Below are 25788 nucleotides of genomic sequence, written 5' to 3' on the forward strand. Positions count from 1 at the left end.
TACTGGAAACTTGCAGTTATTAATAAGTAAAATAAGTAAAAGCACCGTGGGAGCATATACAGCTTAGAGTCAAGGCTTAAGTGAGACTTCTTATCTGCCCTCTGAACCTAAGACAGCTCAATTTGGGAAGCCAACTTGCTGAGGCAGAGGGAGCGAGAGCAGAGATGTGCATCATTTAATGTAGTGACCTCTTCTCCTAAGTGAGAGGCCCAGTGAGTGTGGTCGGGATGGGGTGGGGCTGGGAAGATGGACGAATGTTTGCTCCTCAATGGAGAGAAGGCGAAATCTGGGAGGGAGAGTGTTTTCATTGTATGACAAGGTCCAGGGTGTGACTATGGAAAGTAAATGACTTAATAAGATAGGAGGTGGAGGAAGTCCCTGGGGAAAAAGACAGCCAGGCAAAGAGCCTGGAGTGTTCAGTGGTCACCCGTACCAATTTTGAAGTCCCACAACACAATGGAAGTCTTGGAGTAGAGAAGACAGTGAGGCCGGGACCAAAACTGAATATAAGCGTGGAAGAGTGACCTGCAGGTTGCCACGTGACTAGACTAGGTGAAATTGGAGGGTGGAGTGGCCGAATGGCAGGCTGACAGGAGTGCTTCCTCCCTCACAGCCCACCCATGATAGGAGGGGACGTGAGCACCGTCCACCTGAGTGGGCTATGAGGAAAGCTGGATCCCAGGGACTAGCAAGATTTTAGTCAGAATAAGGGGGTATGGGCTCCGTTCATTGAAGAGCCTGAATATTTGGGGTGTCTCAGAGGGCATAGTGTGAGGGTTCAGAGAAAGAGGAGGAGAAATGGGAGGGGCTGGGTCTAGGAAGTGGTTGCAGAGCACGTTCCAGGGATGAGACCAGCTGAGAGGTTGGGTGATGATGATGAGGAAGAGTTGGTTGAGTTGCTGAGTCCCCTGTGAAACTCAGACTTCACTGGACATATGCATCCCTGGGGATCATGTTAAAGTACAGATTTTTACTCCATAGTACTGGGGTGGGCACAATTCTGAGATTCTAGTAGGCTGCAGGAGATGCTGGTGATGCACAGAGCACACGTGGAATAGCAGGCCGTAGAGAGTGGTGAGTGCTCAGACCATGCTTCTAGGAGTGGGTCAGGAGGGAGCTCTGCAGATGTGATACGGGGGGTGGGCATGTCTGTCAACATGAGCCTGGTGGTCTGCTCTGGCAGAGATAGCAAGGATGCCAGATGGCAGCCTCTGGGGTGTGGTAAGCAACAGAATGTGCATCTTTAGGGGCAAGTCGGCATGTGCTGTTACCCTGTCTGTGCCGGCTTCAGTGTGTGCTTTATCCCCAGCCAGACAGTCTTGCTTCTTGGCCTCAGATTCAAACCCAGGTCCTCACCTTGCTTGAGGTCACGTGGCTGACCAGTAGTGAACTCAAAGTTTGACTGCCGTATTGCTCTGATTTAGAGTGATAAAATTATAATACAACCTTATTCAGTATGTTTCTATACAAAGTGCTCCATATAGAATCATTGAATTTTGGGTACTTTGGGGCTTTCATGATAAATCTAACAGAAGCTCTATATAGAACATTTGGGAAACATAGAAAAATAATAAAAAGATAATTACTCAGCTATTATTGACATTTTTATTTTGTCTTTTAGTTGTTTTTTGTTTTGCCTGTAATACTAGATATACAGTTTTATATCCTGTTTTTCCTCTCAAATTGTGAACATTTTTTATGTTTAATTTGTCAGAAGTATTTTTGACTACACAATATATCCCATCTGGCTGTCTAGTCCTTTATTTCTCTGTTTTTAATTTTTCAGTTTTTGGTTTTTTCCCCTAAAGATAAAGCTTTGACCATTTTTGGGCTTAAAACATTTCCCAGATTTATGAATAATTAACTGAGGAGAGATTCTTTGAAATTGATTTACTGATTTAAAGAGTATATGATTCTTTTTAAGGATCCCAGACATATGTTATCATTTTTCTTATGAAAAACTTTCGTGCATAGCAGCACACACTCCCAGTGTCTGAACTTGCCTGCTTACCACAGCTTGCTTAGCTTTCAGTATCATTAAAAAAATATTTCCTGATTTGATGGGTGAACGATTATCTCATTGGCTTAATTTTCATTTCCATCATTAGTGAAATTCAGTATCTTTCTGTAAGTTTAGCCATTTATTTATTTTGTAAGATCATCTGTCCTTGACCAGTTTATCTTTATGGATCTTCGTGGAGTTTTTTTAGATTTTTAAATGAAATCTATATTAATAGAAAACTTATCTTTAGTAATATAGTATTTTTCAGTTAAGTTTTTTTCAGTGAAGTTTAAAATATTATGTTAAGCCTCTCAGTCTTTGATTCTGTATTCCTGTGTATCTCTTTCATGATTAGAAAGTCATTCGCAGATTGTTTCGTGTTGGGTACATCTGGGTAGCCATCTGGGAAAAAAATTAGGCTGGAACTCTACGTCATTCCTTACATCAAAATTAACTCTACATGGCTCAAAGATTTAAATGCAAAAAAGAAATCATAGTTATAATGTGTTTATGAGAGATTTTTCTAAATATCATACAATACCTAGAAGCCATTAAAGAAAAGCATAAATTGAATACTCAAAAGTCAAATTTCTACATGATGTAAGAAAGAAAATACACATAAAGTGAAGACAGACCTCAAGTTCAGAAAAAAATACTTGCGATAACTTCTTTCTCAGTAAAATAAACTCTTAAAAGTCAGTAAGAGAATAAAAACCAGTAGTCCAAAGCAGGGAGAAAAATGGGAGCAGGTATGAGCAAATAGCACAGAGAAACTGGGATTTTAAGTGTCATTTAAACATGTGAAAGATGCTCATAATAAGAAATATAAATTAAAACCTTGAGATTTTTTAACCTGTTGAATATACAAGGATCAAAAAGTTCGGCAGGTACTCTCGGTGGCAAGGTGCATGAATTGGTAAAATTTCTATGGAAAGCTGTTTGGTACTATCAAAACTTAAGTGCAGATAACCTTTGAATAGTTCCACTTCTAGTAATTTATCCTACAGGCATATTCCCACTTTCATGTAAAGATGAATGTTAAGGATGTTTACCGTCATATTTTTTGACTAGAAAAGACTAGAAACAGCTAGATGTCGATAGGGACTTAGTTAACTCATGGTATGTTCATTACTGGAATACTATGCCACTTTATTGAAAAAGAACGCTAGCAAAGGTACGCGAAATAGTGGTGGGGGGAGCGAGACGTGAACAGTTATCAGAATGTCACTGTTTTAAAGAAAGGATATGTATGTGTTTGTGTGCGTAGAATATCTCTGAAAAAACGTGATAAAATAGTAGAGAGGCTTGTCTCCCGGGAAGAAGAGCCTGGGGAGTAGGAGTGAGACTGACTGGTCACTTGGGAACTTCTAAGTTTGGGCCTTGCATATCCTTCACTTACTTTAAAGATTTAACGCACTCTCACTTTAGAAACACGATGTACTTTTTTGTGTGTGTGGTGGTTTTTGGTTTTTGTTTCCTTTAATCATTTTGGAATTCATTTTGTTATGCCAAGTGAGGTCAGGATCTAAATTTATTTCTCTTTCCAAACAATGAATTAGTCCTTTCCTATATTTATTTCCTGTATGATTCTTTATCCTACAGTCTCAGGTATATTAACATATTTTGGGATTTCTCATTTCATCAATCTGTCATTCTTCTTCTGGGATCACATTTTACTTATTTGAGCTTCATAGTTTATTAATAGCTGACAGATCTGGTTTTTCCTATTCCTGGTACTGTTTTTTTTTTTTTTTTAAAGATTTTATTTTTTCCTTTTTCTCCCCAAAGCCCCCCGGTACATAGTTGTGTATTCTTCGTTGTGGGTTCTTCTAGTTGTGGCATGTGGGACGCTGCCTCAGCGTGGTTTGATGAGCAGTGCCATGTCCACGCCCAGGATTCGAACTAACGAAACACTGGGCCGCCTGCTGCGGAGTGCGCGAACTTAACCACTCAGCCACGGGGCCAGCCCCTCCTGGTACTGTTTTTTAAGATACTCTTCCATGTTCTCAGATATTTATTCTTCAGCTTAGACAGTTACTTTAAAACTTGATGCACGTGTGCTCTAGGAGATAGGCTGAACTGTGCTTCATCTTAGTAATGCCAGTGCCTAGGTTCATTTTTAAAGAGTCGTTGCCAGCTCCTGTCCTCTTTTCCCTGTCCCTCCTGAACAGTTAAGTCATAAGCCATTCAGTGGCATAGAGCAAACTAGGCAACAGCATCAGGTTTAGTGGTTGTGCCCTAATAGAGGGACATGAGTGGGGTGAGGAAGTCATTTGCTCTTGGGTGATGGTGGTGGGGGCCTGGCATAATGTTTCAGAGGGCATGCACATGACGGGTGGCCCAGCAGGGCATTGGAGCTTTGGTGGGGTCAGGAGGGCATCTGCGTGGGGCTTGGAAGGGAGCAACAGTGATAATGGGAGATAGATTACTACAGGGAGATTGACCTAATTACTAAATACATTTAGAATAGTGAGAACCAGGTCTCTATTGGAGAAGGGAGTTATAGTATGGAAAAGGAGAAATCCAGAATGAACTCTGGTTTTCTGATTGCAATTGAAAATACTGGTGCAAACTCATAACTTTCAGGATATATTTCTAGATAGAGAAATAAATATAGTCGTATGTGTGTACACATATATCTTTCCTGGCTCTATTCATTAAAAGGATCTGGAAGCAGCCACACTCCAGTAGCAACATGCATACCTGGTGTCCAGATCTTGACTTCTAATACCATTCTCCAGTAATCAGACCTAGGATCTCCTTGGAGGAAGAGCTGATTGCAGGTCTGGAGCAGGAAGAGTGTAAGATGAGCCTGTTGTACCAGAAAGCAAAGAAGTCCCCAAAAATGATGTGACTTGGTCAAAAGGACACAGAAACTGGCTTGAAGGGGCTCTTGTGGTCAAACCTGGGGCAAATCAAACATTAAAATAAATAATCATAGTAACATTGAATAAAATTGGAAACCGTGAGTCAATATTGAAATAAATAATAAATGAATAAATTGAATGTTTGAGGAATAGTATAGTTACAGTATCAAAGCCCTTTCCCACAAAATAATGCTTATTAATTAGAAAGGGAGAGAGAGTAACTTTAGAGCCGAGAAGCCTGACAGATGCCACTTTACTCTGGTAAAGTGAACTCCATGAGTGACAGGTCAGTCAAAATCGCCCACCACACAAGAGGCTGCAGCGAAAGAACCAGCCTCACTCCTGTGATATGCCTGCTATGAGTCTATAATTCTGAGAAACATGAGACAAACCCAAATTGTGACTGTTCCACAAAATACCTGGGCTGTCCTTTTAAAGCCATGAGAGTCGAGAGAGGGCTGAGAAGGTAGAGAGGAATGGCAGCTGGATTCAGTGAAGATTCTGAACTGAGTCTTTGTGATAAAAAGGACACTTTGGGGTCAAATGGCAAAACAGAATGGAGTCTGAGGATGAGGAGGTCGTACTTTATCAGTGTCAGTGTTCTGATGCTGGTTGTAGGAGAATGTCTTCATAGAAAATAGTAATGTCTTACCAGATGTTGGGGCATCAGATCAGCTATTTACGGTTCAGGAAAAAAAAATCTTTTTACTGTATTTGCAAGTTTTCTGTAAGTTTGAGGTTTTCTAAAGGGAAAATATATCCGCAAGTGGTCACCTTCAGAATTTCGGCTTTGGCCAAGACCACAGTTAAGAGGTATGTGTCTGACTCCTTGTTATAGCTTTTAGGGTTCTCAGCAATGATCATGTTTTGTGTTTGTGTGTCTTAAGGTAGCCTTTTTACTATAAAGATGTAATTCAAGCTGTTTGTGAATAATGCAAAGGAAGGTGTTATGTAGAAAGTCCCTAATTTCCTTTTCTGCAAATCTAGTCACTAGAAGTAGCCTTCTTTAAAAATCGCATGTAAGTTTTCAGAAATTTTCTGTGCATGCACACACCCAGAGTTTATAAATTAGTATTTCCTTTACTGTTCAAATTAAATTATCCTATACACACTTTTCTCCCACTTGCTCTTTTCATAAATATATTGGACATGGTAACACATTAGTACGTGTAAAAAGATTGCTGCTTTGTTCTTTCTTTGCTACATAATATTCCATTTTTAGCTGCACCTAAATAATTAAATTAACCAGTATATTTTTTGGCTATTTTGGTTGTTCCTAGATATTTTTAAACTGTCACCAGTAATATTACAGTGAATGTCCACATGTATATATTTTTTAACACATTTGGATACATTTAGGTATAAGATAAATTCCTAGAATTGTAATTGTTTGGTCAAAAGTTATGCCTCTTTTAGTATGCAGTATTTCCAAATTACTTCTAAAGAGGTAGCAACTCTTTTGCCACGCCTCAGCAATCATAAAATACTCTCAATTTCTCATCTTCGCCAGCCTCAAAAAGGAAGACTGTCTCATTTTAATTTGTATTTGAGTGGCCATTTGCACTTTCCATGAATGGCCTTTTCAGTCCTTTCCACTTTTTTATTGGTTTTACTGGTTTATAAGAGTTATTTGTTAGATTAAGGAAAGGAGCCCTGTTTGTCGTTATTTCTTGACCATAAAAATTAAATTTTTATGTAGTCAGTTTTGTCAGTCTTTTCTCTTATGGTTTCAGGGTTTTGTGTCCTTAGAAAGACTTTTTCTCTTCAAAAATTATATTAAAAAATTTTTATTCTGATACTTCCCTTTTTAAAAAATCTTTGGTCCCGGGGCCGGCCTGGTGGTGCAGCGGTTAATTTCACACATTCCGCTTCTCAGTGGCCTGGGGTTCGCCGGTTTGGATCCCGGGTGTGGACATGGCACCGCTTAGCAAAAGCCATGCTGTGGTAGGCGTCCCACGTATAAAGTAGAGGAAGATGGGCATGGATCTTAGCTCAGGGCCAGTCTTCCTCAGCAAAAACAGGAGGATTGGCAGCAGATGTTAGCTCAGGGCTAATATTCCTCCAAAAAATAAATAAATAATAATTAAAAAAAAAATCTTTGGTCCATTTGTATGGCTAGCCCGTGGTCTCAACACCGCTAATAGGGTGTTAGGACACTCTTTCTGAGTTTGTGAATTTTAGATTATCATTTATCATTCATTCATGTCACTTAAGAAATGCAGCAGTTATAAAGGAGAAGGGAAATGGAAGTGAGAAATAGGAAGTAAGTTCATAAGTGAAGTAGAGATTGGTTTGGTACGAGACACACTGAATTTCGTTCCAAACACCTTGTAAATTAGGAAAATGAAAATATGGCACTGAGGTGTACATTCGGGTTATGATTTAAAATGTAAGCCTGCTTTTCTTAGTCATTTAATTCATTAAGTAGTTTATGACCACTTTGATTTTGTAATATACGTGTAATTGCATCTTGCACTAAAGGACCGGGACTTTAATCTGTACGCTGATTTCAAGCCCATGCCTTTATCTCAGGTGTGGCTTAAATGCAGTGCTTGGTGTTCCCGAGTGGATAGGCAGTTGCTATTTGGAGTTGTAGGTGGTGTCTGAGCTATTTCTTGGGACTCCAGCCTTGAATTGAAGGTGTGCCTGTACTTTTGACCAGTTGTTTTGTAAATGTAAGTGGGCGGTAGGTCCAACCACTACCTTTGGATTTTAATCCCTAGCCTTAGGTAATGTGTTCAGATCTAGAAGTTTAGATTAGCTCCTTACATCATTTTTCTTCCATCTCTTCATTTCCGCCTTTAGTCTTCCTATTGAATTTACCTCCATGTTTTGAGTATCAAGAAGCAATTTTGCTTGATGTACAAGGCAACTTTGGCCCATAAGGGTCATCTCTTCGTATGGTATTTAATGATTCTGTAATTTATCTGAATGATAGGTCAGAAACCTTGGGGAGAAATTAAGAATTAAAATATTTAAATGATCATTTAAAGTAATTAATTTCAGAATTAATGGAGGGGGGATTTGTATGTTGAGCATGATGGCAGTTTAATTTACGAATACTATTTGAGTGTCATAACCTTGAAGAATTTGGTGGTATTCCCTATGAGCAAGTTGAAGCTGAAAGGCTAGATAACTTATTTAGGGTGATTCAGCTTTTGAGTGGTTGAGCTGGGTTCAGATCTATGAGTAAACTTTCCATTAGACTGTGCTGTAACTATGCATCTTTTTGCAGGGTCCCTTTTGTAGGGAGGACCTCCAGTTGAAATCTTTTAATTACATTAATAAAATATGGGGAAAGCTCGTTTTCAAAGATAACAGCTTAGAATCATACTATCATACACACTGAAAGGAATTGTCAGTTAGTTGTGCCTCAGGATGTAGTAAAACTTGTGAGTAACCCGACCGCAGCATTCCAAACTTGCCAGTCTCGTCGGGGAAGGTTCCTCCATGGTGTACCGCCAGATGATGAAAAGTAACACCTATGAAGAAGGGTAAAGACATCGCAGTTCTTTTTCTGAGTAGAACTGTGGCTGTTGGACCACTTGGGCAAAAGGCTGAAATAATACACTTTTTTTTGCCAGAATTGAAACCTTACCACTAGATTATATTAAATTAAAAATAAGACTGTTTGTTGTTTTCTTGCAAATAAGTTTTGTTGACGTTTATTCACTTCCTTCTATGGGAAATACATTAGAAAATATTCTTTTCCCTGGGAAAACAGTGTATTTTTTTATAGCTGAATTAAACTGCCACTTAAGTTTGCTTTACAGTCTTAACTGAGACTCTTGTGGATTTATATTACATGAAATTAACACATTTCTTTTCTTTTCATATGCAGGCAGCTATTTTCAACTTCATCACAAGCTTTTCTACAGAGTCAGAAAGTACACAGCTTTTTTCAGTCCATATCATCAGACCCTCTACACAGCCTCAGTAAGCGTCCCTCTGCTTCTCTGTAGAAATCTGATGTTTTTCTTGCTTGGTTTTCTTGCTTTACCACGCTGTCTTGTATGGGGTTGTCATTTTAGTTAAAGCCAAGGAAGATTGACATACAATTAAGAAATATTTGTAGTTTTTAATGAGTTTTATGCTTCAGTTTTAGAGAAAATAATGTATAAAAGCTAATGTAACAAAACAGACTGATTCCAAGGTGAAGGCCAAGTATCTGTGAGACTCGTGGACACACTGGATCCTTACGTTCCTTGACAGAGCTGGGCGACGGCTCGTAAAGATGCTGCCTTTCCTCTCATGGGCCTTGTTCCCATAACGAACTTTCCAGCCTCCCAGGCTGTAAACCTCAGCCTTATTATATTACTCTTCTCACTTTTCCTCTTTGCATTCAGTCATTTAAAGGCCGAACCATGATAGACAAAGGGCAGCTTCCTTTTTACCCCTCCTTAGCAATCAGCTTGTTGTTTGTTAGGCCTTTCTGTCATGCATAGACCATGCAAAGCCTCTTTTCTCAGATTCTGGTTTCTCACTGTACTTTGACCTGTCCCAGGATTATCTCAGAGATCAATTTGATGGTTAATTCTCTATTCAAAACCTTAAATGTTTGGTATGAAATTTAAGTCCTGTCAGGAGCGTACTTGGGCCTCATTTCTCATCCCTCAGGCTCAGCATTCACTCAGGACACCCTGCCATTTCCTGTCCCAGTGTCTCAGCTCATTCTGTACCCATACTTAAATATCCTTCCTTTTGTCACAACCTGTTAAAATCACATCTGTGTAAGACTCACTTGGAACCTCACCTCTTTCATGAAGGTTTCTCAGTTTTGTATTATGTTCCTGTAGTTCAGTTTTGCTCTCACTGATCATAATCTGCCTTATGTTTAGTTGTATGCACAGCTATCTCAGCTGCCTTTTTTAGCAAATATTTTGCCAGTAACAAAATATGTATGCTTTAGGAGAATTTCTGCTAACTTTAAGTACAGCCACTATGGCAAACAGCTATGTATTTTTTTGTCTTTTAAATCCTTCTGCTTTCAACAAAGTTGTGTTTTCCTGTACCTAAAGGGGAAAGAAAATGCATATTTTCTCAAGTCAAGATGTGAAAAAAAGGGAAAAAAATATGATTGGATATTATGACATATAGGTTAACTTTTAAAGTTTCTCTAATTGTATATGTATATATGCCTTAAATGTTTTAAATGGCTAAGTAGCAGTTAAAATTTATGACTCTTCATGAGTTGACTAAGACAAGATGAATAACTCCAGGGTTAAATTTATGTCTGAATAGTGGCAGTAGCTGTTTTTAAAGAGAATACTGATCATTCTAGAGCTGTATAGATTTAACAACCAGTCCTAACTGCTTGAACCAAGTGTAATTACTTTTTAATGAAGATCTATAAATAGCATCTCTTTAATTCTAAAAAGGCATTGAAGCACAAAGTTAAACTTCTCATTCAGATTAACAGACTGCTCAGGAAAACTCACCGAAGTAAGTAGTACATAAATGAATAATAGTAAACTCATCTTGAGAGTTTGGCAGTATTTAAATTAAGTGAGCAATGCCAAAAAGGCTGGTAGATTTTGTTTTAAGATATCAAATTGTTCTGAAATTAAAATAATATATTAAAGTACATGTTTTGAAATTGTAGAAAATCTGGTCAGGATAATGTTCACACGTGTCCAAGTTGTTTCAACAAAGAACACGTTGTCAAAGTTCATTTGCACTTACTGTTTTGAAAAAATGACAGCTCTACCTCTTTTCCCCCTGGGATAGAGAGCAACATTCACATATCCTGACAACTGAGAAAACAAATATTCAACTTCTAAATGACTTAAAATGTTGAACTCTGATTCTCACTGGTCTGTATTTTAATGGAGAAGTAATACAGTGCTATCAGAATGTGTCTGTGAGTCAGTGCTCGTCCACAAATTGCTTGTTACTGGTTTGCAATAGAGGAACAGAAACTGAGAATAGATGTGGAGAGACTTTTGTAGCGATTTGACATTGCCGCAACATTATTATTGTATTTTACAAAGGTAACTGTTCACAACAGATTGGAAATTTAAGTAAGAAAAAAAACCTTACCACAGATGTTTGAGAAGCACCAATCTAAATCCGTCTCCTCATTTTGCACTTGAGCACATGGCACTGACAGATATGAAGAAATTTGTGCTAGTCCCCTGGTTCCTACAGGAAGAGCTGGCTCCATGATTCTGGGTCCCCAGTCTGAGTCCAGCTTTCAGTGCTGTGTCATCTTGCTTTCTTAAAGGTCCTAACTAGTGGAAATGTTCTCTTTACCACTAACCCTCCACTCTCATCTGCCTTGGGGGGAAAGTAAGCTTTACGGTTGTTTTCTTTGTCTCTGTTGTAGTTTTCCTAGAAAGTTAATGGTGTTGAATACTTCTTGCAGGTAACTTACAATCCTCTCTGAAAACTTCTAAGATATTAGAACACTTAAAAGAAGACACTTCAGAAGCTTCAAGTCAAGAAGAAGGTAAATGTTGATTCACCAGAATAAATCATTCTGCCTGATAACTGGCACAGGGACAGGTAAACAGACCACTGGAGCAGATTAAGGAGCTGAGAAACAGACATATGGGAAGTTGGAATGTGATGGGTGGCATTACAAATAATTGGAGAGAAAAGAGACTATTCAGTAAATGGTGTTGGCCAGCTCCCCAATCAAAAAAATATTATATAATTAGATCTTACTTACATCATGGACAAAAATTTCAAGTGAATTACAACTTACATGTAATAAAACTTAATGTAATATATAAACTGTAAAATTTAAACTTCTAAATGTTAATAATCCGGGAAGATAAGGCCTTCTTGACAAGGCAAAGCGTGACCATGGTGGAGATCTTGCCAATCTAAATTAGAACTTACATGTGACAAGAAACCAGACAATTAGAAGACATTTGCAGGATATTTACAGATAAGTACTATATTCAAACGATAGAAAGATTCTCCTAAAAATCAATGAGAAAATCAGTCTGATGGTAATATGGGCAAAAGGTAGGTAGTTCATAAAAGAAGAAACTTGAATGGCCTTTAAACATGTTCAGCTTCACAAGTAATCCAGAGAATGCATATTAAAAACAATGAGGTTTTATTTCACACTCCTCAGATTGGCAAAACATTTTCAAGGATATGAAGTGATGGGAACTCTCATCCACTGCTGATGGGAGTATAAATTGGTACAACTATTATGGACAGAAATTGGACACTGTGGTGAATTGGAGGTGACGAATTTTAAGCCGCTGCCCAGCAGTTCTGCTTCTATGAAAATCATCATCAGTGTGCTCAGGGATCAGGTGCTCTTGGCAGCATTCTGTGAAATAGCAAATACCTGGGTATTTTACCTGAATGTTTTAAATGTTAATAAAGTTATAAGTAAATTGTGGCATAGTCGTGTTAGGTGGCAGTTAAAATGAAAGATATTTATCGTATATTCAAACATGCAGCACCAAGGTAGTTAAAATAAAAACATGCACTAGAATATTTTGAGTAATTAACCTCTGTAAAGGGAAGGAGTTGAATGGAATGGAGGAAGGCTGTCACTTGTTTCTGTGATAAATTGTGTTTCTTAAAAAAAAGGAGGCAAATATAGTGATATCTGAGAGGTGGATACGTTGGTGTTGGTTATAGTAATAGATATGTGTTTTTTGAATATTTGAGACACTCTGTTTTTTCACTGGTTAAAAAAAGAGCCCAAAATGAAATGTTATAGTTTGTGGTGGCATGCTTATATTAGACTTTCATAGTTTTGGGCAAAATCAATTTGCTATTAGGTGGAACACATTTGAGAGAATATTTCCTTAAATATTAAGGAAATTCAGTCTTTTATTGTATCCCTGAAAAATTGCTTCTTTAAGGAATTTTCTGTATTGAAAAATGCTTAGAAGTGGTCTACACGGTCTGTCGACACTGTCATAGTGACGTAAATTAGTAGCATCATTCTTTTGGATTTTTCCAGAAGCATTTTGTATAATAAATTGTTTTTCTCTCTACTCTAGATGTGTTACAACACACCATAATCCACAAGAAACATACTGGGAAAAGTCCCATTGTAAAGTAGGTATCTAATTCCTAAAACATAAATGTCTTTGTGTATTTTTAAATCACTGTCACATTTAATTTAATTACTGATATATTTGACTATAATCCTATCATTTTACTATTTATTTATTCCTTGTCGCACTTTTCCTGTGTTTCCTTTTCACTCGTTTCTTTTGTTTGGGTGGTTTTTCATTATTTTTCTCTTCAGTTCGGCTTGATAGTTATACATTGTTTCTTGACTCTTCTAGTGGTTTCCTTAGAGATTATATTACACATCTTCAATTTATGAAGTTCTGATATTGATTGTTCCACTCCTTAAACCATGTGAGGACTGTCGATTGCTGTAATTTCATTTATCTCCTCCTGACTTACAGACTGTAGCTGTTGTGTTTTAATTCTCTGTGTATTTCAAACCTTTTTTCACTAATCGTTTAGGTTTTATCATTCTATTGCTCTTCATTCCCTCCGGTGTTTATAAGCATCCACCTATGATCATTTCCTTTAACTGAAGAATACTTCCTGTAGTCGTATCTGCCAATGATGAATTCATTTTTTTATCTAAAAAAATGTTAATTTGCCTTCACTTTTGAAAGATATTTTTGCTGGGTATGGAATTCTAGGTTGGCAGTTATTTTCTGTTAGCACTTTGAAACTATAGTTTCATCGTCTTCTGCTCTAATGCCTTTGGTCTCTTGTATCATCTCCTGTCAGCCCGCCTTTGATATCTGCTGCAAATCACATAAAATTTGTGTGATTGCTGGCACTTCTCATGTTAGTGCTGTCCTACTGCAAGCGTATGCCAGAACCCTTTCCACCTTCTGCCTGAGGGCCCTTACTCATTCTCTAGGGCATGCTTGGCCCTTGAACAAGCACAGTCCAGAAGTGCAAGAGATTTAATTTGCCTGGAGTCAGCTCTCAACTTGTGGAGGAGCTCCAGCTTCCTGTCCACTGGGTAGATAATTCTGGAAGGTCTCTGCTGATTTGAGCCTCTCTTGCTTGTAGTGGCAGCCTCATTAAGGGACCCCCACATTCGTTTGTCCTTTCCTGTTCCAGTCTCCCCACTCCTTGCTCCTGCTTCCTGGGATCACCTCCCAAATCAACTGTGTCATCCCAGATTCTGCTTTTAGGGAGAACTCAAACTTAAGACAGCTGGCATCCATTGTTTCAATCTTACCATTGCTCTTTTGAAGTTAATGTGCCGTTCCCTCTGATTGCTTTTTAAGATTTTTCTCCTTGTCTCGTTTTCAGCAGTTTTCCTGTGATATGTTTGTAGCTTTCTTTGAATGTATTCTGCTTTTTGAGTCTGAAGCTTGATACCTTTTCATTTCAAAGAAGTCTTAAGTTATCATCTGTTCAGATATCGCTTCTGCCCTATTCTCTCGCTTCCTCTGCTGAGACTCCTGAGTACTTATATGTTAGAGTTTTCACCATGTCCCACATGTCTCTTAAATTTTTTTGCATATTCTATGTTTTTTTTCCTCTTGGTGCGCCAATCTGACGATTTTCTTCTGACCAAATTTCCTCCTCACTGATCTTTTTCATCTGTTTTCCATCCATTGAGTTCTTAATTTTAGTTTATTTTCCAATTCCAGAATTTACATTTGGTTCTTTTTTTATATTTTCCAGTCCTCTTCCCAAATTCTCAATCTTGTAGTGAGTGACCCTCTTAAGTACTGTTATTTTTTAAAGTCCATGTCCTGTAACTTCACCTTCTGGATTCTCTTTGGGTCTGTGTCTGTTGTCTGTTTCTTTTGGTTTTCAGTCACATTATCCTGTCTCTTCACCTACCTGAGATAGACTCAGTACTTAGCAACTCTTTCAAGATCAAGGTGATACCCCTACTGTATATGGTACAATGTGACCATAGCATGGAGTATACACTTGATCTTAGCCAAAAGGCCGAGAAGTGATCATAGCATGGAGTCTGAAGACAGAATGTGCATTTGTTATTAATCTCCTGAGAGACAGGTATTAATAAATAGATATGATAGCTGTGTACTGGTTTATTCTCATAGTATACTTTTTTTTCCTTAGAGCTATCACTAGGCATTATATAAAAAAACTAATGTACTGAAGAAAGGGTTACTATAATTTCTTCACTATGTGGTACAGTAGGTTAGATTATTGAGGACAAATTTTCGTACTTATATAAACTTTTCTTTTGATAGCACTACTGGTACGAGTTGTTCTCCATTGGATGGGCTCACCATGCAATATCCTGAGCAGAATGGAGTCATGGACTGGAGGAAGCAGAGCTGCGCTGCCGTCCAGCACCCGGAGCACTGTGTGGCTGTGGCTGACCAGGTACCTGGGGTTTTGTTCGTCTTCCTGCCGTGTGGTTGAAGTGCTGCTGCTCTGTCAGCGTCGACTTTTGTAAGCATTATGATGTCAGATAGGGTAGCTGGTAAGAAGAAATGAAAGAATGTGTAAGTGTTAGACTTTAAACTCAGTTGTTATATATGATCTCAGCTCTTCTGAGACCTGAAAAAATACGTTTAGATTACTTTTATGCTCAGAAACTTACTATGTTTTAATATGAGGCCTAAAATGTTGATTCTAACCAGGGATACATTAAATTGTTGTACTAAATGTTTTGCTTTTGAAATAATTATTTATATTTCAATCATTGTCTTGCTATTGGTGATGTGAGTTTTGAAGGTGACCTTCTGTCATGAATAGTTGGGCCAATTTACTGGCACTCCTGAATGTAATTAGGAAGTATTTGCTTTCTTAGAAGTTGGTGTGATCAGAGAGCACAATGCTCTAAGTGTGTTCAGGTTATATGGCATGACAGACACCGGGGGAGTACATGCTGGTGCAGCTGCGGAGAAAACCTTCTGTCTAAAAAATGGATTTGTTCACCTGATTTTTATTTCTGGCCCACACTCTGATCCAGATGTTAACCTTTACTGCAGCGTGTTTTGATGAACAAAAGCATTGAAGCATATTCTAAGAAATTGTGTGTTATCTTAGTCATACTTACTTAATGGCCTGTTTTCAGTCTATCTGATTATATTTTCTCTCTCTCCTTCAATGTCTACACCTTTTCTTCTTAGAGTTACACAAGTGTGTATTGCACTGTTACCAACCTGAACTTGAAGAGGATACTAGCAAACCTGTAATGCCAGTTACATGATTGCATCTGATTTTGTGGTCAGAAGAAAGAATGCAGGCCCATTTTTAAAGCAAAATACAAAATAGATATTTTTCTCATGATTAATATTAAGTATTTGTCAGGAATATGCAAATTTTAGTGGTTCAGGTAGATAACTTCAAAAAATAGGTTGGAAATAAAAATTTGTGAGAATATACAACTAGGAATGTGTCATTTTAATGTGTGTTATCAGAATAAGAGGATACCTGTATGCCTGTGGTTCAGCTTTGTCTGTTTGATTTCTTTTGATTCTTTCCACTAGCAGTCAACTGAAAAACGAAGCTTATCTTCAATAAATAAGAAGAAAGGAAAGCCACAAATAGAAAAGTAGGTTCAATTTAATGTTGCCAGTAATAGAAATTTGTAAGAAAAGATAACATGAAGCATTTGATTATGGGCATGTTTAGTTTGTGTAGTATAAATAGTCTTTTCCTATTAGTTTTCTTCATATTTTTACTTTAGAGCTTTATTCTTTCAGTTCAAAATAAGCAACATATATAGGTGATGAAAGTAAAGCTATTGTCAAATACTCAGTTTGGAGGGGCAAAACTTTCAGAACTGTACACTAAAATGTGAATCTTGCATTTTGATTATACTTTACTAAAAAAATTTATAGAAAAATTATGAAGGGAATTTTAGTTATATTGTACTTAAGATGTTCTCTAGAAAACCTTATAAAAAATGTTGGTAACATGTATACTTTTGGTTTAGGGAGAAAATTAAGAAAACTGACAACAGATTGAGTAGTAGAATAAATGGGATTAGACTCCCCACTCCTCAGCATGCCCATGGCGGTTCTGTAAAAGGTAAGAAAGGTTTCCTTTCAAATGCTCATCACTTAAATATATTCAGCATGATAGCTATTATAGTGGGTATTGAGCTGTTGTGTCAAATCCTGATATTATACTTTTGTCCTCCATTGCTGTGAATAGCAATTTCTGAGTTAAACAGTTCTGAAGTATTAATGAAGTTAATGGAGGAAATAGAATTTAGCCGTGGAAGGTAGACATTTCCTTGGACAGTTACGCTTACCCACACCCACCTTTTCCTTCCTCTGGCAGCAGCAGTCTCCTCACTGATTTCCTTCCAAAGCCAGACCCTACTCCAGAGCACAGGTCTAGAGGACCTGGAGGAGCTTTTCCACGCTCATGGAAGCCTATACCTATTCTTGTGTAAAGGCATTTTTTAGAATCTTGTTGACTTTTTTGTGTTTTAATGACTGGTCTTTGTGAAATTTTATGAGGCTTTAAAGGAATTCAGACACTCAGATTTTTGTTGCACTAGATTTGTGTGGTTTCCATCTACCCATCATTGTTTTAAGGTCCCTTTATTTTTTGGTGAAAGATTTTGTGTTCGTTTGACTGAGAATTGTTCCTTCTGCTGGTTCATTGATAACTTTTATGTTATGTTTACCTTTACTATTAATAGTAAAGATAAAAAAAGAATAAAAGCCCACAGACCTCTAGGGGAATGTTTTATCCATGTGCGTACCTAACACATTTGTTGACTGGATTGATCCCACAAATAAGGATTTTTTTTAATTTAAACTTTATTCAAATATTAGTACATTCAGTTGTGATGCAACATACCCGGAATATATTTTTTTAATGGAGTGTGTTTTTAAACTGTGTATTTGTTTAGAGAAATTGAATATTGACTGTGAAATCATCTGGCCCACTCATTGAATCAGCTGAGCTGTCTTTAGGGGAAAAAATGACGTGGAAAAAACTGATATTCTTTGAGTATATTTTACTGTCTTTGAGGTTTTCCTGTGGTGATGACCGCCAAAAGAAGGAGGAAAAAGCTAAAATAGGAAGATAAAAGCTCTCTGTTGTAGATGATTGAAACTAGCTTCCACCAGGTCTCCCTGTCTCTGTTCTTTTCTCCTTCTCGTTCACTTCCTACACCGCCACCTTATTTGTCTTCTAAAGCACATGCTGAATTAGGTCATTCTCATGTTAAAATTCCTGTCAAATATATACCACTCTCACAAGATCACTCTGTCTCTTGTCTCTCACATAATTTGGGATCTATTGCTCACCAAATAAGTTTACAACAGTTCTTCCCCTTTTACCTTCATATTTTCAGAGGAGAAGTGCATGGAGTTTGATCTCAGACAGGAGTGGGTTGAATCTCGTTCTCTACCAGTTTCTTAGATACGTGGCCTGTCTAAAGCCTTAGTTTCTCATTTGTAAGACAGGAATAATACGTATCTCACCAGATTGTAAGAATTATGTGGGGTAACGTATGAAAAGCGCTTGGCTGGTCCTGAGCCCATAGGTGTTCAGTAAGTTAGAAGAAAACATACTCTGTGTAGGTTATTAAGAACTTTTTAGTAACATCTCAAGCACCAATTCTTTTATCTCTCTATTTTCAAATATTATGAAAGTACAACCTCAGGATTTTTGATTAAGGTAAACCTTGTTCAGTCTGTTTTCTCCTCTATCTGTATCACCAGTTTATATTTATAGAGTATGGCTATAAATAAAATGTACGTTGTACAACTTGTTTTGTTCATGTCATGTCAAATGTAGCTCAACTGTTTTCCAACTTCAACTTAAAAAAAAAAACCCTTTATTAATTTCCCTTTAAAATATATTTGAAGGAATTAGAATTAGCTTTAAGCATTCAGTAAACTCAACATATATTTGAGAATTTTTTTAATGGAATAATCGTACATATCATAAAATACAGATACTATATTGAAGCTGAAAATATTGGATCCTCTGATTCATAGGTTGTCTGGATCTTTAACTCATTCTAGTTTAAGATAAGTATTATTTATTTTTAATTTTAAATTTTAACTTGTATTTTGAGTAATAATATATTTATATAGTTCATAATTCTGAAGGTACAAAAGGGAACAAAATAAATAACTCACTGCCTCCATCCATGTTGTCTCTTTCTAGAAAACAGTCAGTGCTGTTTGTCATCTGTATTCTTTGCAGTGTATTTGCTTTTAAAACCTCAAACTTTAAATCTCTCTAATAAAGAAATGGATGCATTACCTCATCTGCATCATTAAAAACTCTGTTCCAGCGTCTCACCCATGTTTTTTCCACCCCAGTCTTCTGTCTCTGATTGTGGCACCAGAAAATTTAGGGGAATGAGGTGGTTGACCTCTCAATTTCTGTTCGAAGATTACAGTGATTTAAAAATCTCCAGCTTCCTTTAATAACCCATTGTGGTTTTGTCATCTGGTGTATTTAAATGATTCTTAAGTCTAACTAACTTCGGTTTGTTCATAAATACTAGTAACCAGGATTTTTATTGTTAGAATAGTGGCTAATGTTAAAAGTTTTTGACATGCGTGACTTCTTACCCTTTTAGACCTGAATTAAAAAGTTTATATTTCTATTTAAAAGGGCAGTTTCTGGAGTATCCTTTGGCATAGTTGCTTGATCCTCACCTTTATACCTTCTGACTCCAGAGGATCACATAATTTCTGATTATAAAAATTCCAAAGACCCTACACAATTCTGAAGCACCTTCTGGATCATCACAAAGAGAAAATTATGTTTAGTATAATTTTAGATTTATGTATTTAGTTCTTTGAAAAATGCAAATTAATATATGACAATTTGGTGATTAGAATATTTATTAGCTAATCTAAAAATCATTTTATAAATTATGTCATTTTGAGAAATAGCTGGTTTGTTTTTTTTTTCAACATATTCTGAAACTTACTCTTTGAAGTTTCAAAGACTCCACTCCAGTGTGCAAGCAGATCTTGGCTCACTCTAGCCAGTAGTTACTTTTTAGCCCATTATTTCTGGTTTGAGACTATCATATTGAATGTTTGATTTTCTTAATCTTTGAATTACTCGTTTTGTTATATGCTGGTTGAAATATTTATATGCATTATTTCTATATGTGTCACAGTTTTATGCCAGGTTGTTTGGCCACTATGGCACATTAGACTGTCTTCAGATAGCCACTAGTGTTGACTTGCATCCCTTTCCTTAGTCATGTCGTGATTGGTAATTTAGAGCCTAATATTATGTATAAGTATATTCCAGATTACTTTTCTCTAAAATTGTTACTTGCCCAAGTAACTCTGCCACTTTTCTTATAGTTTCATGAGACTGTGCAGTTTTCCCTTGGCAGTTTGTCACCCAAAAGGAATTAGCAACATCTGCATTCTTAATGACTTTATTCTTCTTCGGTATTCATCCACCATTTGAGTAGGTCATCTTTAACAATCTTAACACTCTTACAAATTCACTCCCTTCAAAAGACAGATTAGTCAGGGGGCCAGCCCTGTGGTGTCATGGTTAAGTTCATGCGCTGTGCTTCAGCGGCCTGCGCTTCATGAGTTCAGATCCCAGATGCAGACCTACACACTGCTCATCAAGCCATGTATGTGGGCAGCATCCCACATACAAAATAGAGGAAGATTGGCACAGATGTTAGTTCAGGGTCAGTCTTCCTCACCACCCCCCGCCCCCCCCCCCCAAAAGACAGATTGGTGAACTAACTTGCTCATTACACAAATCATGTATTTTCTCTAACACATATTTTGTCCAAGTGATTAGTAGTTATTACCTTTTATTGGTTCTACCAGGCTGCTGTGGAAATGATTCCCTCATATATATAGTTCTTAAGATCCTTCTGGAGTCCCTTATATGAGGATTTATACATTAAACATGTGTTGAATGCTTGCTTCAAGGCAGAAGCTATGCTGGCTATGGGGTTTACAGAAATGAATAAGACAGTTTCCTAAGTTTGGACCAGTGCAGGAATGTCCAATACCTAGATGTGCCAATAATCTCTCCTTTGGCTCAGAACAGATGTAGCTGCTCCATCATGACAGATTCTGCACTTTACCCCCAAGCCCTCCTCACTGTCTGCTTGGCTTCTGGGCAGGACTCAAGGGGCTACTCTACTAGATAGAAAGTATTTTACTCTTTTTAAATACTCAGATGTAGTAATTTTAACTGAATAGGCATTTTTGGCAGTTCTATTCTTGAGTTCTTTTAAAGAATGAATTTTCCAACGAATTTTCCAATTCCAGTGACTTTTCTGAGGAATTAAAATATCTAGACTTAGAAAGTGGCTGAATGTGCTATTATTGGACAGACCCTACAAAGAACCTTAAACTCTGATTTTTTTTGAAGTCAATAAGATTGACTTGTTCTTGTGCTTTTTGTTATAAGAATGTATTTATCAATTATTTTCAATTAAAATTGTGATTTAATAATTTTTACCTAGGTCAAGAACCAGCTTTTTAGGTGATTGTAGGAAAACTGAAAAAAAAATTTGCAGCTGTAACTAATTTCTAATGGTTCAGTTCAGAAATTAACTATTTAACATGATTTTTTAAAAATAGAATTGTTATTTTTAGATGTGAATTTGGACATTGGATCTGGACATGACACATGTGGAGAAACATCTTCAGAGAGTTACAGTTCTCCATCTAGCCCACGACATGATGGAAGAGAAAGTTTTGAAAGTGAAGAAGAAAAAGACAGAGGTTTGCTCTTTGGCGGGGATGTGGGGGTAGCACAGGGAAAAGTGTATTTTCTCTTAAAGTCAGTCAAACATAAGTAATTTTGTTCCTATAAATGTCATTATTGATTTTAAATTTAATTGCTGTAAAGGGTGTCTTATAATAACTGTTGACTTAGCAGTTCCTAGCAATGTTGATTTTTTTAAAGCTTATTTCACTGCATATGAAATTAAATAGAAAGAAGATAAGCATAACACAATGTAGAGTTCCTGTAGAAAGACTGAAAGTTTGTACGTTGTTAGCTGCACATATATTTATAATTTTTATATTTTCCTGATGGGTTGACCCTTTTATCATTATGAAATATCATTCTTTGTCTCTAGGCACAATTTTTGTCTTAAAGTCTATTTTATCTGATACTGATGTAGCCATTCTAGTCTCTTTTAGGTGTTGTTTGCAGGGTAACTTTAAACCTCTTGGTGTCTTTGAATCTAAACTGTCTCTCTTAAAGATAGCATATAGTTGGATTATGATTTTCTAGCCATTCTGCCCCTCTCTACCATTTTATTGGAGTTTAATTCATTTAAATTTACTGTAATTACTGATAAGGTAGGATTTATATCTGCCATTTTGCTATTTGTTTTCTGTATGTAGTAGGTCTTCAGTTCCTCCTTAAACAGAGGCTCACAGTTAGCCAGAAGTGAGCATTTAGGGCCTTCTCAGATATTTCCTGGGCATACATACAGCCCTAGACATAAGCATGGCTTTCTAGATTCCCAGGAATATATTGAAGCTTTTCAAAGCTCCCTGTGGACATCTTACACCCCAGTTTTTCCTTTTAAGTTTTTTGGTCAGCCTCTTTGGTTAGCCCCAGCTGGCAATGCTGCCTCAGGCAGCCACATTGTTAAACAGTTGCCTCTGATTGATTGTCACAAATGAATGTGGGTAAGCAGCTGTTAACACAGAGTGAGCTCAAGCTGTCAGTCAAATAGCGATAAGTTCTTTGGGGATGGGGTTTTAGAGAGCTTCAACCCTGTGTTTCTTCTAGTGGTTGCTAGGCTGCTAGTATGCATAGCTAATATAGTTGCAAGACTGTTGGTTTACAAGGCTACTTCAGAGCTGGAGAAAGTGAAATGGAATTAGAGCAAGATGACAGTGCCACAATGCTCCCATTCTTAAGGGATTCAGCTATTTTTCTTTCTTTTTTTTTTTGAAATTTGGTTGTTTTTTTTTTTTTTAGATTGGCACCTGGGCTAACAACTGTTGCCAATCTTTTTTTTTTTTTCTCTTTTTCTGCTTTATCTCCCCAGACCCCCCACCCCCATACACAGTTGTATATCTTAATTGCAGGTCCTTCTAGTTGTGGGATGGTGGACGCCGTCTCAACGTGCCCTGATGAGCGGTGCCATGTCCGCTCCCAGAATCCGAACCCTGGGCCACCACGGTGGAGCACGCGAACTGAACCACTTGGCCACGGAGCCAGCCCCTCAGCTATTTTTCTTGAATAAACCCTCCTCAGATTTCTGCAAGCCTTGAGTTAATTTTCAGGGTTCTGGAAAGGTTGATTTCGACAGTTTTTGCCAGGATTCTTGTTGCTTTTCTGGAGAAGTAGAGTATCAGAAGTCCTTACTCTGCCATTCTGGAAGTGAGACCTCAAAAATGTATGTGTTGAATGAGGATGTCGTTCTTTACACATGATGGCGGCATCTGACTGGTAACATCTTGTTTGTAAAGTATACCCATCCTGGTGTGCAGTATTAAATAATTTCTCTTGAACCACCTAAAGATCTTTAGAGATCCTTAGACCACAGTATTTCAGCCACATGTGGCTTCTTCCCAGGCAGCCACAGCTCTCTGAGCCCTTAGCTTCTGTGTTTCAGTGTCGGGTCACATCTTAGGGAGCTGTGGCACTAGTGCTGCTGCACCACGTGCAGTTAACGCCAACTGGTACTTTTCAGTGACTTTGAAGTCATACCAAATGCAGCATGAATAAGCATGGGTTTAAAGCTCTCCCACTAGTTCTACTAATACATTGCACTTCTGATCCACAGTTTCCTCATGAAAAAAAAAAAGATGAAAGTAATCTCTCAGAGTTGTTATGAAGGTTAAATGAGAGAATTTTTATCCCTTACCCAGAATAGACAAGCTTTTAGTATGTTTCATTTCACATGTTGTACTTGATTTTGCAGGCCATACAAATACTCCTGTGGCTCTTAATCTAACAGTACAGATTTGGCCTCTTTGTCAAAATTGTTGAGTCCGTCTGTACGCTTGGTTGCCTTGCAGCATCCCTTTCCTGTCATTAGATAGGGTGAGTTGGTGGGTCTGTGTGGAGGAACTTGCCCTTATTCAGATAGGCTCAGTTATTAGGTGACTAAATGAAAAATCATTTAGGGCTCTCTCAAACCAGCAGGGGGAAAAATAGCCACAGTGATAAAAAGCTTTGATTATTTTTAGAATTTTGAGTACATAAAAAAGTTGCTTTGAGGGGCCACCCCCGTGGCCAAGTGGTTCAGTTTGCGAGCTCCACTTCAGCCCGGGATTTCACCAATTCAGATCCCGGGCACGGACACGGCACCGCCCAGCAGGCCATGCTGAGGCGGCGTCCCGCATAGCACAACCGGGAGGACCAACAACTAGAACATACAGCTATGGACTGGGGGGCTCTGGGAAGAAGGGAAAAAAAGGTCGCTTTGAAAAGTACATGGCTTTGTTGTTCTTGTTGGTCGTAATGGAGTTTTGTTTTGAGACTATACTTTTCAAAATCTGTACTAAAAAGGGCGAGACCTCTTTCTAAATAACTAGATGAGTCCTTACAATGCTCAGAAAATCATCTGGGACCATTTTAAATCATGGGGCCATTTGCTATGACTTAAAAAGATTTAAACAAAGCCCAATTTACAGAAATCTAATTGACTATCTGAGAAGTGTTACAGCTTCTTTTGGACTTAAATGTTTGACTCCGTACTTGTCTGATGGTACGGATATAGTTATAATGCCTTAAGGAAGTTATTAATTTGGGGGTACTTTTTGTTTTGCAAAGTTTAGCAAGAAACACCTCAGTTATTAAGAGGAGTTTGTCCTACGACCGTTTACTTATAAATTGAATCTCTTCTTTCTAGTAGATTTTATAATAGTTGGATTAATAACGCGGTTGACAGTCTGTGTCACTTCAGCAGGTTCTATTTGACCTTTCTCCAGGAAGATGAGTATGATTTACTTTTAGCAGTCTGTTTCAAAAATTTTTAACATCTTGGGGGCTGGTCCCGTGGCTGAGTGGTGAAGTTTGCGCTCTCCACTGCAGGCGGCCCAGTATTTCGTTGGTTCGAATCCTGGGCACGGACATGGCACTGCTCAGCAAACCATGCTGAGGCAGCGTCCCACATGCCCCAACTAGAAGGACCCACAACAAAGAATATGCAACTATGTACCGGGGGGCTTTGGGGAGAAAAAGGAAAATAATAAAATCATTAAAAAAAATTTTTTTAACATCTTAGCTGAATATAACTAGTTACTACCTCAATAAATAGAAACATTTTAAGTACATAATGCAATTCTGCTTATATTTATGAGCAGAAAGCTGTTAAAATAGGCTCAATATTTAATTGAATGGTCTTTGTACGTGTTATTGCAGTATCTGGGCTTATGGTATTTAAACATTGTGAATTAGATTTTATCTTTTTCCCTCTTTATACCAAAAGTCAGGAGATCCAGGGGAAGTCTAGATTGAAGTTATTTCTGTATACAAGCACAAGAGCAATGGAGTAATAGAAACAAATTCAGTACGATTGTGTATCTGCCACTTTGCTGTTTTGCATTTGGAGATATGGGAGTGCGCTGACTCATATTTGCCCTGCTTCTTGTGTTGTAGCATATTTGTTTTATGAAACTCTCTTCCCTTCCCTACCTCTAGAGATTTGAGTGAAATACCATTTCGATTGAGCTCTGTTAAATTGTATCATTTATGTAAGACAAGTATGAAGACCGTGGGTTTGGCGGTACAGAATATAAATCAAGTGAATTGCCTAAAATTTATTAAGGTTAAAAATAGCTAATTCTTTTCACAGTATGTGCTTCATTCAGTCTTAAATTAACCTTATGTTTTGTGCTCTCTCTATGGATTTTTTTTTAAGACTTTACTTTTTTGGCACAGGTTTAGGCTTATGATAAAATTGAGAAGAATGCACAGAGATTTTCCATATACTCCCTGTCCCCACACGTGTATAGGCTTCCCCATTATCAACATCTTCCACCATAATAGTACATTTTTTATCAAAGATGAACGTACGTTGACACATCA

General features: G+C 37.6%; 1 protein-coding gene across 25 annotated transcripts in view; it reads left to right on the forward strand.

Annotated features, from left to right (window-relative positions):
- ZCCHC2 (zinc finger CCHC-type containing 2) overlaps nucleotides 1-25788 on the forward strand; it is a 58524-nt gene that overhangs the window by 24166 nt on the left and 8570 nt on the right. For 9 of the 25 annotated variants that reach the window (XR_011441576.1, XR_011441577.1, XR_011441578.1 and 6 more), the window contains exons 6-12: nucleotides 8711-8805; nucleotides 11234-11317; nucleotides 12843-12900; nucleotides 15054-15189; nucleotides 16302-16366; nucleotides 16751-16845; nucleotides 21369-21512. Coding sequence is in view for 4 of the 25 variants with exons in the window: in XM_070275807.1 (XP_070131908.1) it covers nucleotides 8711-8805; nucleotides 11234-11317; nucleotides 12843-12900; nucleotides 15054-15189; nucleotides 16302-16366; nucleotides 16751-16845; nucleotides 21369-21512 (677 nt within the window). In the remaining 21 variants the exon portion in view is untranslated. The remainder of the gene's footprint in view (nucleotides 1-8710; nucleotides 8806-11233; nucleotides 11318-12842; nucleotides 12901-15053; nucleotides 15190-16301; nucleotides 16367-16750; nucleotides 16846-21368; nucleotides 21513-25788) is intronic. The other 16 variants (XR_011441581.1, XR_011441582.1, XR_011441583.1 and 13 more) reach the window with 3 other exon arrangements.

This window comes from Equus caballus, chromosome 8 (genome assembly GCF_041296265.1).
Source record: "Equus caballus isolate H_3958 breed thoroughbred chromosome 8, TB-T2T, whole genome shotgun sequence".
Classification (NCBI taxonomy): domain Eukaryota; kingdom Metazoa; phylum Chordata; class Mammalia; order Perissodactyla; family Equidae; genus Equus; species Equus caballus.